The sequence below is a fragment of the Poecilia reticulata genome, chromosome 17 (assembly GCF_904066995.2).
Source record: "Poecilia reticulata chromosome 17, P_reticulata-male-v2, whole genome shotgun sequence".
Classification (NCBI taxonomy): domain Eukaryota; kingdom Metazoa; phylum Chordata; class Actinopteri; order Cyprinodontiformes; family Poeciliidae; genus Poecilia; species Poecilia reticulata.
In genome coordinates, this window is record NC_088846.1 from 20,715,300 (window position 1) to 20,730,734 (window position 15,435).

Below are 15,435 nucleotides of genomic sequence, written 5' to 3' on the forward strand. Positions count from 1 at the left end.
AGTCATTTACTCATTCCTAATTAGTGCTAAAATCTTTTGTGTGTAAAATGTGGAATCTCAGTTTTTCCGTAGATGAATCGTAGTGATGCTTTAATGTTAGTGGTTACGGTTTGTTGCTTGATGCTGGTTGTTGTTGTTGTTGTAATTTGTACTTTCAATGGACCTCATGAAACAGTAAACAGCTGAATGAGTTCATATAACAGACACCAGTGAATAGTTGCACTGTCCCTACCTTCATGGATTCTCTGCTCTTGGATTTTCTTTTTCTTTTTTTTCACACTTTTTCTTTCCATTTCTGCTCAGTGTTTCCTATTTCTCTGAGTTCCTGTGCCCAGAAGCCACAGAGCTCAGATTTTCTTTTTCAAAGATGATCGTCATTATTATTTAAATATTTTTGACAGCACATTTTCTGCCACTTTCGCCCATGTTAAGGTCATACTTCAGCTCCTTGCAAAAGTGAAAGTGCGATGATTTCTATACCTCTACTCAAAAGAAATTTGTCAGCTAAAGCAAACATCTGTTTTGACTCTATAAATGTCAAACGTCTAACACTTTTTCACTATCATTAATTGCTGTGTGTTGATCAAATCATGACTAATCTGCTGACAAAGAATCCATGAGGGACTTTTAAAAGTGATCTGCTTACATAAGGCAACAGAAAACGATCTGCCAACTAAATTTCCTGACTCAAAGCTTTTAAGTTTAGTTTTTTATAATAAAATGATTCCCAAGATATGAAGGCACTCAGTTTGACTTTTTCAGTGTGTTGGCTAAGAGGTCCTGTTTGGTTTGAACTCATAGGATTTCACATCAAGACTGTTTAACAAAAAAAAGTCCACATAGTTTTGTGTGTAGTGAGCCACAGTTTTTAATTTTCCTGAGGTTGCCATTACACAAACACACTTATCTAATCATTTATTGATAAAACCTTTAACTAAGCTGCATATGCAGCAATATATGAAAATACATAAACGTATGTATCTGTGGAAATCATGTAATACATTTTAACAGATGTTGAACGACACCCAAAGTATGTGAATGGTCAGTTTGCTTTGCTTCACTGAGGTTCTAATGAAATAAACTCATTCCAACATACCGTCGTTGGAACATGAGTAGGAATAGTGAGAAGGTTTTCTTTTCTGTTCTACGTCCAATAAAGTTGAGTTATGGTTTCCATGTTTCCCTAAATGCATGCTTGTAAAAATGTCTTTTCTAAAGAGAAGGTTTTTTATTGCATTTTAAAGAGAATTGTGTTGGTTCTGAAGAGGACAACCAGTTAATTAATTAATTGATTAATTAATTAGTGCATGAAGGTTGGCTGCCCTGCGACAGACTGGCAACCTGTCCAGGGTGACCCCGCCTCTCGCCCGGAACGTTAGCTGGAGATGGGCACCAGCAACCCTCCCGACCCCACTGAGGGACAAGGGTGTAAGAAAATGGATGGATGGATGGAGGAAGGTTGGCGATGAAAGAAGTGTTTTCTTGCATTGTGTTTTGGCTGCAACTATATTTTAGGTAATCTGTTTGTACTATATAACCTATTCACTGAACGTCATTGTTATAGATTAAAATATATTAATGTTCAATTTGTGGTCAGTAAAAAAAACCCAGTAAATGTGGTTCAGAGACAGGACTATCTTAATCATTATCATGATTACAAAACGAAGCCCTCCAGAAGTATTTTTAATCCATAAACTTACACATATATCTTATTGGGATTTTATGAAGTAGACAGACATGAATTAGCACATAATTATAAAATGGAAAAAAGAGGAAGAAAATGGCTAATGTAAACATGTACAATTGTGTATCATCTGCATAGTTATGGTAATTTATCTTGTTACTTATGATGATCTTAGCTAGCAGAAGCATGTTGATATTAAACTAGCAGGCCACCAAGATAAAACCTTGGGTCGCCCCGCATGCAATTTTTGTCAACTCAGGTGAAAAGTTATCCAATGATGCAAAGAACTCCCTATTCTTGAACCAGTCAAGGTAGACCAAAGAGTCCAACCCAGCTCTCCAGTCTTTTCAGCAATATTTCATAGTCAACAGTGTCGAATTGCTTCGCTGAGGTCCAGCAGTACCAGCACTGTGGTTTTTCCACAGTCTACGTATGTGTAAATGTCACTGAACACTTTGACGAGTGCAGAAACCAAATTAAAAGACATTTAAGTGGTTGGTCATTGTTAAGAACCTAATCAACCGTTGAAACAGCTTTTCAAATCATTTTCCTGATGAATTGAAGGTTGAAGATTGGTCTGTAATTTTGCAGTAGTGACTTGCCCAGATTGTTATTTTTTAGCAGCGGCTTGATAGCTGCTGTTTTTAGTGCCTGGGGAAAAACATCTGATAAAAGGAATAGCTTTACTACTTGAATCAGGTAGGATGCTTTTAGAGCCTGAACATTCTTGAAGAAAGTTGTGGGTAAGATATCAAGACAGCAGGAAGAACTTAATTGATGTACTTAATTGTCACTTTGTGTCGTTTTCTTCATATTGCCACTTATTGGTAAGTAATTATAGCCAATTATAGCATTGATAACAGAGTGGCTGCACATGAACAAGCTACACTTTGCTACATATCACTTTCCTTCTGCTTTAGGACAATCTACATGTTCATTCTCAGTAAAATAAATTGATATTTGTGGTTGCAATGTGTCAAAATGTGAGACATATTGCATAATTCAGGGCTGGTGAGCAAATGTATTTTACTTTTGTGGTAAATATGAAGTCTGAGCAAAATAAAGAAAATCTGTCTGCCATAATTTCACTTTATTTCAGCGAGTTAAAATGACAAGCTAAATTGCATCACTGAGCTGGTATTAACCAGCAGATGTGACCCAAACTGTAATATCTCATCTTGCACTTGACGACCGAAGGGAGGAGAGAAGAGAATGCGATTTAGGAGCAGCTACTGAGTGAAAAAGAGAGTCATTTGATATTCAACCCAACATCATAAAATTTTCCAAACAGTGGTGCAACTTAGTTGAAGAAGCCCGTGTATGTTCTCAAAAATCTGCCCCTGAGGATTACGGCACATGGCCCATTTGTCATAGCCTGTCTGAATGTAACCGCACACAGATGTGATCAGAAAATGCCATCTAATCCACTCCATGTTCACTGTTTTACTGGATTTTAAATCTCAGTTTTAAGACCGACTTTTTGGTCAGTTAGAAAGTGTCTGTGCTTTTAAATACCGCAGCCTCGTATGGCAGCCAGGAGTTATTACATTTCAACATTCAGATATTAAAATATAGAACTCGCTTCTGCTATTGTTCTTCTCTCTACAAAGCTTCAGTAGAAATTAGAATTTTGAACCTAAATTATATTACCATTATATCACCATCTTTATCAAATTAGGGTTAAATCAAACTAAAATAGTATTTTTTTTTACTAATAGGTTAAATCAATTTGAATTTGATTAAATTATATTTAACATGCATATACATTTTTTTGCACTTTTTTAAACAATCTCAGCCTTCACATCATAGGACACAATATGTGTCAATGTTTTTTAATAACTTTAACATTCCTGTGTAAGCCTGGCCCACTGCTTTTTATTATCATTGTAAGAGGGAATTGAATAGAGCTGTGAATGTGGTTCTTATATAAACACTGAAAATAGCAAACTCAAGACTTAATCCCGTCTTTCTCGTCATGCTTACTATGAAGGAATGATGTATCAAATGTTTTCATGCGTCCTCTTTTGGCTCAGCTGTAACCAGACCCAGATGTTTTGAGAGCTCTGGGTCTCATTTTAAAGAATCATAAACCTGTTAGTGAAGACTGAATAGAAAAAAAAACAGAAAGAGCCCAGACATGCTTTGACTGACTCAGCAATTTAGACAACCCAATGTTGTAGTAATTTGTTGCAGTGGTAGCTTCCCTCATGCTAGCTGTAATAGCCAGAGGACACCGAAACCTCCATGTGTTTTATAAGCCTCGCTGTGAGTTTAACATGGTTGCAACAAATGAATGAAAAATGAATAAAACCAAAAGAGATAAATAACACAAGTCAAACACTGTTGATGACAATTACATCCAAATACCTGAAAGGGTGACTGTTAGTATTACCTAAGCAGCCTAAATATTCAATCCAAACAAATGTAAAATTTTTACTCTTATGTTTTCTCTCAGTCATTAATATTTCTTGCTCAACTTGTATGCTTCATGTACAGAGTCAGGACAAAGAGACACATTCTTTAAAAGCAACCCATAAAAAATCTACTTTTTTCTGTTATTTGGAAATTATTATTTTATAATTTTTTGATATAATCATGGATATGGAGTCCACACAGAATTTTTGAAAGTCTCTCCATTGGGTAAGGATTTTTAAAAACAATAGCTTTTTGCAAGACTAAACATAGGCAAGAGTTGGAGGTGCAAACATGGAGGAAAGTCTCTGGTATACAGAGATCCTATGTGAAAAGTCACGGCCATAGAACACCTTCTGGACATTTCTTGCTGTTGTTTGAAAGAACAGAGGCGGCAAAGGTTGAAGTCGATCTGCATGTGTTACACATCTAAGTCACCAATTTAGGTAGTGACACTACTAAAAAGCTCCACTTAGATAAGGTTAGTCAGTGGGAATTATGCCGAAAATACATTTGCAGAGCAATGTAGATGTTCAAAGTCTTGGTGAATTGTACCGAGACCGAATATATCACTGGAGTCTGTTATTGGCTAGAGGCAAGAAAACCTCATGTTGGACACATGCTACAAGCCTCCAGTGTATTTCATTCTTCATAATATTCTCAATCTCTGGTTGAGAGACAGAGCTGCTTGCACAGGACATTTAATATTGACATTATGTTAGGTTTTTACTAACCTTGTTTGGTGTTTTTCCTGTTTTGATAACCAATCAATAAAAACCTTTGCTATCATCTAAAGTAAATATTGGTATGTATGTTCAGTAAACTACATCTATCAGCAGGATTATTATGATCAGGGGTCATATCTTGTAATTTGTGCATCAACAGAAATGTAATTTAAAAACTTGAGTAAATTATTTACCAATACATTGATTCCATTTAAATGTATCAAATTTAAATGTAATTCCATTATTTCAGAGGTTTGACCATCTTTGTTATAATTTATTTCCTTATTTAATCGATAATCTTTTAAAAATCTAAAAACTGATGCGCTATGGTGGAGTACAAGTCAGAAAAAAATATTTGTTTCTGGGTACAAAATGGATGCAGGTTAGGAAAAAAAATAGGATAAAAATTGTCCCACGGCCGTCTTGAATGGCTACGGAGGTAATTGCATGTTGTTGTGCTTTTAAATGCTAAATGGTCTGAATTTGAATATGCCTTGCTTTGTGTTAACAACTGACTAAAACACTTTCACACTGAAAGCCAAATTCATGGACACACCAATTTGCAGATGTTTTGCCCAAGGACACTTGTGCTTGTTGAAGCACAGTTTTGAACAGACAACTTCCCAGTTGGCAGACATTCTTGATCCCCGCTGAGCCATTAAACACACAGTAGAGATAGACTCTTAACACTAAAAAGAGCCCTGTATGCATGAATGAATGTTGCAACCTATGGCTAACAGCCTGGCTCTGGTCACCATCCAATGGCACTTTTTCACTACATGATACAGTTATCCTTTTCCTTATATTTCTGTCTCAAATTTCCACTGCAGATAACTTGAAATCATAGTTTTTTTATTAAAATTTTTAGATTAAACCAAGCCTGTAAATTTGTATCTTTAACCACAATGTGTGAATAAATTATTGGGATTTCTGATTGTAGATTTTAGGTGAAGAATTAACATTACACAGCTTAGCTACTTTAAAGACATATGTCTCTTCCTTCATGCAATGTGAGACAAAAATATAAGTTTTCTATATTGTGATTTGTGACTTGAGGTCAGTTTATATTACTACTGGTATTTTAATTGTTAACATTTTTAGCTTTCTGACAAACCCATGTCGAAGATGGTGAAGTCAAAGGAATTTTGTGGTAGCCACCCGTTCACCGAATATGAGACAGTATTAACACTCTGCACAAAGGCTCTTCACACAAAAAAGACTCCTGGCTGTACAAGCTTTCTTTGTGTTGCTATGGAAATTTCCACTGCCAGCCTGGAGTGAGATGGTGCGTGCACGCTGGTCTAATGGCAGGTACTTGGAAATGGTGTGGTTTCTTGTTTTTTAGTACAAAGTTTCACAGATAGTTTCACAGAAACTAGTAAGTGAAGTAAAAGGAAACTGACGTACAGTTTCCATTTACTGTTTTTCTTTTTCGTCTTCGTCTATCTCTGCTCCTCTACTTTTACCGTAAAGCTGTGGTGAAACCGATCCTCTAAATCTGCTTAAGTTCTTGAAACTGTTCATGGTTTGCAAAAATCTTAGATTGTGTCCATACATCAGAAATGTTCATAATAGCATACACTTTGACATACTGTATATGGAACATTAGAAATGTATTTCCAGATTTCTAGTGGATCCTTTATTATGAAAAATTCAAGCAAGGTGGTAACATCATGGGAAGTTATCACGCCCAGTCACAATGGTGCAGGACACTGAACTTTATGCCATCAGCATACATGAACAGGAGTGTATCAAAAACAACACAAAAACTCCAAAACATCACAAGACCTACTCTCCTTCATTTCCTCATGTTTATACCCATAAAGCAGTTGTACAAACTGTAGATGTTAAAAATTTGAGAAAAAAAAGTGCCAGCCTCATTGGCATTTCACAGGAAAATGCTGCAGGAAACAGCTCTGTTGTCCAGGTCTATTAGGCTCGATCCTAAAGCACAAGTACATCCTTTTCTTTACTTTAAGTAAAATGTTGAGATTATACAGACAATGTCTTCCTTTCAAGCCTGAAACAGCAGTCATAGTTTAGCATTTTGATTCTTCCAAGTTTTTCTGGCATTTATTCACTTGTTGGAAATGATTTGGCTCCGGTCCAGCCTGTTGATTGGGACGTCCTGGCTGCTGTCCAGGCTCTTAACTCTCAACAGGCTCAGCCCTCCTGTGCTCTGCACCAGGCCATGTGTTCTCATGCAGTCTGTGGGATGCATGTGTCAGCGTGTTTATGTACTGTGATAGTTTATGTGCAGAAAGTAAGAAGGAACTATGAAACATAAGAAACTTGCTGACTCACATTAAATCTCGCAGGTGGCTGGAATGGAAAAATCTGAAAACACAGCACACACAGATGACATTAACTGCTTGGTTTTTATTTTTTGCATGTGTTTCAAGGATATGCCTAATATTTTGTTAAAATTTTGTGTTGAGGGATTTGTTTATACTAACATAACACATTTCATTTAGTTCTAAGTTGTTATTTTACACGATTTCACGTGACAAAAACCTTAGTATCCCCAAATATGTACAGTCCTTGGCTCTCAGAAAGATTTCTTCCAAGGAACCTTGAAGTTGTTTTCTGAAACCAGAGTAATAAAACATTGCACCTTCATTGGAAACCTTTACTCACCATCTTTAGTCTGTTCACCATATGAGACAGAACTGTTTTTTAAGCAAAAACCCTTGGATGCAGGCTGAAAGGTTAGACAGGCACAGGAGTGGAAAAAGTTCCACCTTTGGAAAGAGTCAAAACTAGACTCCTCAGACTGAATTTTCATCGGCTTTCATCTTGCTTGACGTGTTGCTGAGGGGAGAACATGGTCAGTCTCAGTCCGTTTCTTATCCTGCCTCTGCCAGCTTTGATAACACAATGTGCGTTAAATTTTGATGGTTTTAATAACAAATGTTAGAGCAACATGCTGGTTTTATGAGTTTGAATATGTTTGTATGTCCATGTTACTATAGTTGTTTATAGTAATATAGTTATATAAGTGAAAATGAAATATGAGAGGAATAGCTGATTTGATTGATAGGTAGTATTTGAAATTAAGAAACCCTCCTATTGGGATAAACACAAAAAGCTCCCCAACAGTGGTTCAAAGTCTAATCAAGAGAGACAAAAAAAACTAGTCCCTTCCTTGTACTTGACCCATGACCTGCAGCCGTCTAGCCGCCTGTTTACATGGTGTTGTGTTGTACTTTCATCAGCATGTGGTAAGGAACAGAGGGAGGTTTCTCTGATCAAGCTCCCTGCATTCGCCCCCGTCATGCAGCTCTTAGTGCAAATCATACAGACCTACGTATTCAAGTTTGGGTCCATAAAGGGGTCCCTTGAGGTGGTCAGGAGGGATGTTTGGACAGATGTGAGGGTCCAAAACTGAGAGGATAAACCCCAGTACTGCTCTTGCGGTCCTGCCCAACCCATCTCTGGGAAGGATAGAGTCTCTTGGTTGCAGTTTCATCATGGCTGACATGACTTAAAGAGACAGAGCAAGTCGCTGTGTGTGAAAGGAGAAAGTTATCTGAGGATATAATATAGCATTTCAAATGTAGAGCAGTCTTGGTCTCCTCTGACCAGATCTCTTTCTTCTGTGTGGTTATGTGTCCCCTACATGACTTAGTTACATTTTTGCTAGGTCAAGTGCCTCACTGTACTGGTAGTCTGTCGTCTTGCTGTAGATCGGCTGAACACACCATCCCCATGATGATGGATGTGGACATAGAATGATGATGCCTTTCTGTAAAAAACGTGTTACACAGTGCAAAAGACTTGAGACTGGAATGGATGTTCATATTCCAGTTCGACAGTAAGCCTATATGCACAGCCAGGGCCATAGTGAGATTGTTTAGATTAAAGGATGTTAATTTGCTTGTATGGCTAAGTTAAAATCATGGCCCAAATCTTATTGAGAATTTAACTGAACTGGAGCAAAGAACAATGGACAAAATGTCCATTCCTTGAATGGTCAAAGGTTGTAGAGACATACCACGAAAGACCTGTAGCTGAAGCTGTACCAAAAGTATTGATTAGTTGGGCTGAATACAAATACTTTGTAGTAAAATTGAAAACTCTTTGAGATTTATCTTTGTCTTTAAAGTTATTCACTGTTTGGGTTGGTCTAATGTGTAAAATCCCAATAAAATACATTGAAGTTTAAGGCACAATGCATCTAGGAAGTATTCAGTGCTTCACATTTTCAACATTTTATGCTGCTACAGATGCATATAAAATATTGTTTTAACCCCTTAACTGTCAACCTCAAAACGCTTACATGTAAATCAATGGGTCTATGGACCCATGTCATAATGGGACACTAAACGTAAATGCCCCAATATGACAAAGAGGAAAAAAGCTTTGCAGTTTTTGCAAATGTATTAATGGAACACAAATAAATCACATTGAATATGTATTATAAAATATTTTTAAACACTTTATTTTTCCACCATATTGAAACACATAAACTGCCATATCTTCATTTAAAGTTGATTAAGTTTCAATAGGTTTCAATTCCCATAAAACCCATCACTGGGCCAGCTGCTCTCCTGCTGTGCTTGCTGGAAGTAACTTGGTCAGTTCTATTGAACCAAAGTAAACATCCTGCTTAATGTTTATCATTGAATCATTGTTTCAGAGGATTATTAAGACGTTTCAGTGAACATCTGCGAGATGAATTATAAAAAAGTTTCTCTGTCATCTTGCTGTAGATCGGCTGGCGGTAAGGAATGCAGTGTTGCGGTATGGTTAGCACATGGACAGTGTTTGCAGTTTCATTGTGAGTTGCATTGTCTCCTCATGCCACCAAATGTTTTCAGTTCAGTCTTGGCTGACAAAAGGTTCAGGGTGTCCCAGTGTTGACATGTTGGATTTAACTTAGTTATGAAAAGAAAACAAAACACTGAGTGCATTCACTTTTTCTTGGCTTGTTTAGTTTTATTTTACTTCCCATCTTTAGTTACGTTGTAGCAGCTGGCCCTCATTGTTATCCATGAATATGACTAAGCTGACTTACTGCATTCTGTAGACAGATTAGTAACACAGATCCTGTTATGTTTTGCAGGAATTCAGGAGGGTACTGAGTGCACAAAGTGTAAAAATGATTGGGCACTAAGGGCAGCCATCGCTCTCCTCTATGTGCTCTGCGCTCTGCTCACTATAGCAGTGGCTGTCCTTGGGTACAAAGGTAAGTTAAAAAGGAAGTTAATGGTTACACTTGGTAAACTATTTTGTACATTTTCTGAAAGACACATAAAAAGTGTTATTTTTTCTTTCTTTTTTTTCTTAAGCAAATGTGCCACCCGCATTCATTTACTGGAATTTCCACATTATATTACACTGTGACAAAACTACAAAGACAAATTCAGACTCCTCTGGAAACCTTTAATACATTCTGCTGGTAAAATTGGTGTTTTGCAGATTAGGGAATTTCACAAAGCAATTTGAGTTCGTGCAGAATTTCAAATTATTATTTCAGTCCCGTCAGCAATATAAGAAAGTTCAGAAAAACATTTACTGATTAAAGCAGGACTTTATGACACATTTTTCTTCACTGACATGATTTTGTTTAAAGATTAGTCATGACTTGAAATCCCTGTGTGACAGTGGCCTCACTGCAAAGCGTTTGTGTTTTGAGACGTTTTATTTAATGTTTTTGAAGACATTAAATAAAAACAGGGATATATTCAAGTACCTCAAAGCCATTGTCAGAATGCAGAGTGAGAACTGTCCAATATCCAGAACAGTGATCCAGAACAATCACTGTATACCTGTCAAAACATCTGAGCAAAATCTTCTAAAGTATTGTCTGGTCCAAACGCACTGCAAAGCTCTCTTTGGCAGTACAAAATGCCTTCGTTGGAAAATCTACAAGTTGAGATCTAAAGCTGACTGCTGCCTTTTAAGTTTTGTCAGGATTGTTGTAGGTTTCCAGCTTTACGGGTGGGTTGGCTTGGAGCCCGTGCTATTTTGATGGTTTGCCTCTAATGTATACCAGATGACCAGGCAGTGACTACTATAGCTTAACAACCCAAAGAAAAATTTTATTACCCGGGACCAATTTGTTGTCTCGTGAACTACAAGTTCACTCACGAGTGTCAAAAACAGCTGTACTTTGAAGAAAGCCGTTGCAAGCTGTATTCTGTTTTTCTTTGGTCTTCTCTGTGTACTGAGCCTCATGTCAACATTTGAATACTTTACCCTGTTGGAGATGTGTTTTTGCTACCTGCTGTGTCACAAAGTGTCTGCACCATTTCCAGCAACTTAGGTTAGCAAACTTTCTTCAAAGGCTCTTTAGTGCCAAAGTAAGCTTCACTTCAGCCTCAGTCCTTCAAACGCTGACAGTTAATAGACATCTTATTTTGTTTAAGAAATTATGGTGAAAAGTACTCTGCGTTAGTTGATTAATCCTGTCCAGAAATGAAAATGTTGAACATTAGTTTGCCAATTTGAGCAATGCTAACAAGTTTGTAAGCCCAGTTGGACATCAATAGACATCTTCATACAAAAATAGTTTCACCATTTTTTCACAATTTTCAATCATCTTTGGTTATAGTCTTTGCTAAATTACATTAAAAAATTGCTTTGCTTTTCCAATACAGGTTTCTTGTAATATTGAATCACAGAAGAAGAGAGGGATATAAATTAGGCAAGGTCTGGTATAGGATTCTTACGCTGACATAATGTTTAAAATAAATACACAGCTTTCACAGCATTTACAGAAAATTTAACTAAAATATTTAAAATTATGAACTGCACAGTGGCGCAGTTGGTAGAGCTGTTGCCTTGCAGCAAGAAGGTTCTGGGTTCAATTCCCGGTCTTTCTGTATGGAGTTTGCATGTTCTCCCTGTCCATGCGTGGGTTTTCTCCAGGTACTCCGGTTTTCTCCCACAGTCCAAAAACATGACTGTCAGGTTAATTGGCCTCTCCAAATTGTCCCTAGGTGTGAGAGTGTGTGTGCATGGTGGTATGTACTGTGTGTCTCTGTGTTGCCCTGCGACAGACTGGCAACCTGTACAGGGTGACCCCGCCTCTCGCCCAAAACGTTAGCTGGAGATAGGCACCAGCAGCCCTCCCGACCCCACCAAGGGTGCAAGAAAATGGATGGATGGATTTAAAATTATGTGTTATCTAAAATTTTAAACATTTGTTTCTTCAGCTGCTTGCTGTCCAAAATGTTAAAAATTTTACCTTAAAATAGGACAAATATTGAAACTGGTACTGATTCAAACAGATAATAGCTGGTTGGGTTATTGGATAAGCAAATCAATAGAATAGATTGATTCATAGACAGGTCACGTGAATCTCGTCAACTGTAGTTTTCATTCTTCTTTCAGCCAGCTGACAGGCAGTGGCTTTGACCCTTTCTCTGACTTTTCATGAAAATGTTCATTTAATGCATTAATGACTTTAATCATTCATGCTTTGACTGAACCCAGAGACACAATGTCTCCCTTTGTTTTATACATTTTGCATCAAAATAAAACAAGAATCAAATTTAAACTTTGGTAGCAATATGACAGAATAATTTAGGGTTTTTTAAACATTTTGAAACCTTAACATACCCGCCAATAACCCAGCACTGCTGAAAATACATTGAAAAGAAGAATTAGTTTGGTTTGGACAGACGTTGAAGAGATGTAGAAAAAGATACAACTCAGTCTCTCAGCGTTGGGCCAAGAGGTATTTCAAACTGAGACTTTGTTATGTTTGGCCTAAGTGTATGTTTTTGCTTTGTGTTTTTGTCACTCCTGGAATGATAACAGTAAATGCTTGGGATGCTGTCCAGTTCTGAGACACCCACCTACTGGCAAAAAAAAAAACACACAAATGAGAGATGAACTTTAGTTGCAGAGGAGAGGGGAAGATAAATTACAGTTGGACTTAGCGTGTGGTGATGTGTAATTTAAGCAGTTTTTCATATTCATACTTGTGAAGTGGAATTTCTGAACATCTCAGCCTCTAGCTTTGGCAAGTCAACAGTTTCAGTTGCCTGGTTACTTGCTGCAGTGAAAAGAAGAATACAGGAGCTCCCTCTGCTGGTTTAATTAAATTAATGTCATGTTTATAAAAGAAAACTAAACTAATACTTTTTGATGCTTACCTTCTAACACTTTCATATTTTAAAAAAAAAGTGGTATTCTCTCTATGGATCTCTTCCAATCAATCTCTTTTTTGCCCTTTTCCTAGTTGTCCAAAGGATGGACAATGTCACTGAGGGCATGCAGAATTATGGAGGCAAGATCAATGCCGTTGAAACAGACTTAAAGAAACTAGGTAAGACTGTTTGGAATCAGGTAGCTTTATCATACATTAATTGAACCTCATATTGAGTCTGGGATAATATTTATAGAAGTGCACCAATCACCTGATCAGAGATCGGAATCAGCCAATTTTTCCCTGGACTATTATTATTATTATTATTATTATTATTATTATTATTATTATTATTATTATTATTATTATTATTATTATTATTATTATTATTATTATTATTATTATTATTGTTGTTGTTGTTGTTGTTGTTGTTGTTGTTGTTGTTGTTACCATTCATTAATCCATCAATGCAAAGAACTGAAGCAATCTTTGGTCTATAATCACATCAACATACGACATATAATTTCATGCACATTTTTTGTTCTCTAATGAAAAAACAACAACAACAATTTTAGGTTTGGTGCCCATGGTGTAATGCATTGGGATAATCTTGTTCCTTCATTTTCAAACTACAACCTTGGTCAAAGCACTTACACCAAATGTTTCCTCTTTTATTTATTGCAATCCTCAGAATATAACATTATAGTCAGTTCAAATTGAAACTGTCAAGTGTGACATTAAAGGAAAAATGTTGTATTGGTTAAAAAAATGGAAGCATATTGCTGTTAGAAAATACATTCTTTTGACATTATCTCATTACATCATGACAGTTACATTGTGCAAATGTCACAATATATTTAAATAAATGTAATTTCCTCTATGTGGCTATGGTAGTATGCTGCATTCATAATGAAGACTACAATGGCTAATTTACATTAATTGGTCGTGGTTTACATCATACTTGATGTAAGACATGTAGAGATACTGATGCTGCTCCATATTGTGGATGAAATCATTAATACTATTGATAGTATTAATGACTCCAAGAAGGATCCTACCCAAGAATGGGACTACACAGAAGGAAAAATCAGTCCAATCCTCGAGATGTGGCGATTTTCTTTGACTAGCTGGAGAGTTATGAGAGGCTTCTGCTTCACCACCTTAAATGTACTCAACATGGATATGGTGTGACTCGTTTGACCCCATTGGTGTAGAAGACAACTAATGTGTTGCAATCTTGTAAATCCTGTACCTAACATCATGTGGCATCTAGAGCCCTATGAAGGTGTTTCCATAATTATCCTATTGTAACGGGAGAGTGTTCAGAAACACATTTTTCTTAGTGGCAGTAATAACATTCCATAGAACAGCCTAATTAGTGCATCTCTAAATGTTTCAGACCTAGTGCTACTTGCTTGTTTTTTTTCCACAGATGATCAAGCAGGAGAGAAGTCCCTCAATGCCACCAGTGAAATCAGTACCTTCAAATCAGATCTGGAAGGGTTACAAAACCAACTGAAAGACATTAGCAGTAGAGCAACAAGCAACAGAGACATGTTAGAAGACCTGCTAGTCACAGGAGACAACATGCAGAATGGCCATGTCTCGCTTCAAAGCGTCCTGGATGGCAACGCAGACTCACTGCGTGGGATCAATCAGTCCTTGGCTTCCTACAGTGGAATGATTGACCACCTCCAGGCAGACACTGCACGACTCCAGTCTGAGCTCCAGGAGCAGGTCAAAGTGCAGAGTGAGACTCAAGTGAATGTCAATTCACTTAATATCACCCAAGGACAGCAGCGCAACTTGCTCGGCTTGCTACAGAAGACAGTCGAAGATGTTAGTCAGGCAGTACAGAAACTGAAGAATGACTATCAGATTCTGCAGCAGACAGCCAATCATACGCGTTCAGACTCACAGTGGCTGAAAGAAAAGGTCCAGAACCTTCAGGTTTTGGCTGCAAATAATTCCGCCCTGGCCAGCTCCAATGGAGACACACTGGACGACTTGAGAACCCAGCTTAATGCTTTGGTCATCCAAATCCAGAACACCTCAGCCATCACCGAGAGTCATGACCAAGGCTTGCGTGAGCTGATGGATCGCCAGAGAGACAATGACAATACCACCTCGTTAAAGTTTGATGAGATGGAAGTACGATTGGACAAGCATGAGAACGCCATGGACCGTGTGACAGGAAACATGAGCTTTGCCACACAGATCTTGGGTGTCATCAGTTCTGACCTGACCGGCCTGAGATCCTGTGCTGAGACAGTGATGAGGCACACGGACCTGTTAGCAGACTTGAATGCCACTATGGAAGAGGCCAAGACCAACAGCAAAGATCTGCGCACACAGCAGGATGAGCTTGCAACCAGGTTGGACCAAGAGGTGAACAACCTGTCCAATGTGATGCAGGAGATGAAACTGATAGACAGCAAACACTCGCAGCTCATTACCAACTTCACCATTCTGCAGGGTAAGATCAAGCAACATTTTTAACGAGCTTATTGAAACTA

The 15,435-nt window shown here is 37.6% G+C and overlaps 1 protein-coding gene across 1 annotated transcript in view; it reads left to right on the plus strand.

The window, feature by feature from the left end:
- Window positions 1-15,435, plus strand: part of LOC103479819 (signal transducing adaptor molecule (SH3 domain and ITAM motif) 1) — a 41,751-nt gene that overhangs the window by 11,095 nt on the left and 15,221 nt on the right. The window contains exons 3-5 of the mRNA XM_081598237.1: window positions 9,887-10,009; window positions 13,013-13,099; window positions 14,352-15,395. Coding sequence (XP_081454363.1) covers window positions 9,887-10,009; window positions 13,013-13,099; window positions 14,352-15,395 — 1,254 coding nt within the window. The remainder of the gene's footprint in view (window positions 1-9,886; window positions 10,010-13,012; window positions 13,100-14,351; window positions 15,396-15,435) is intronic.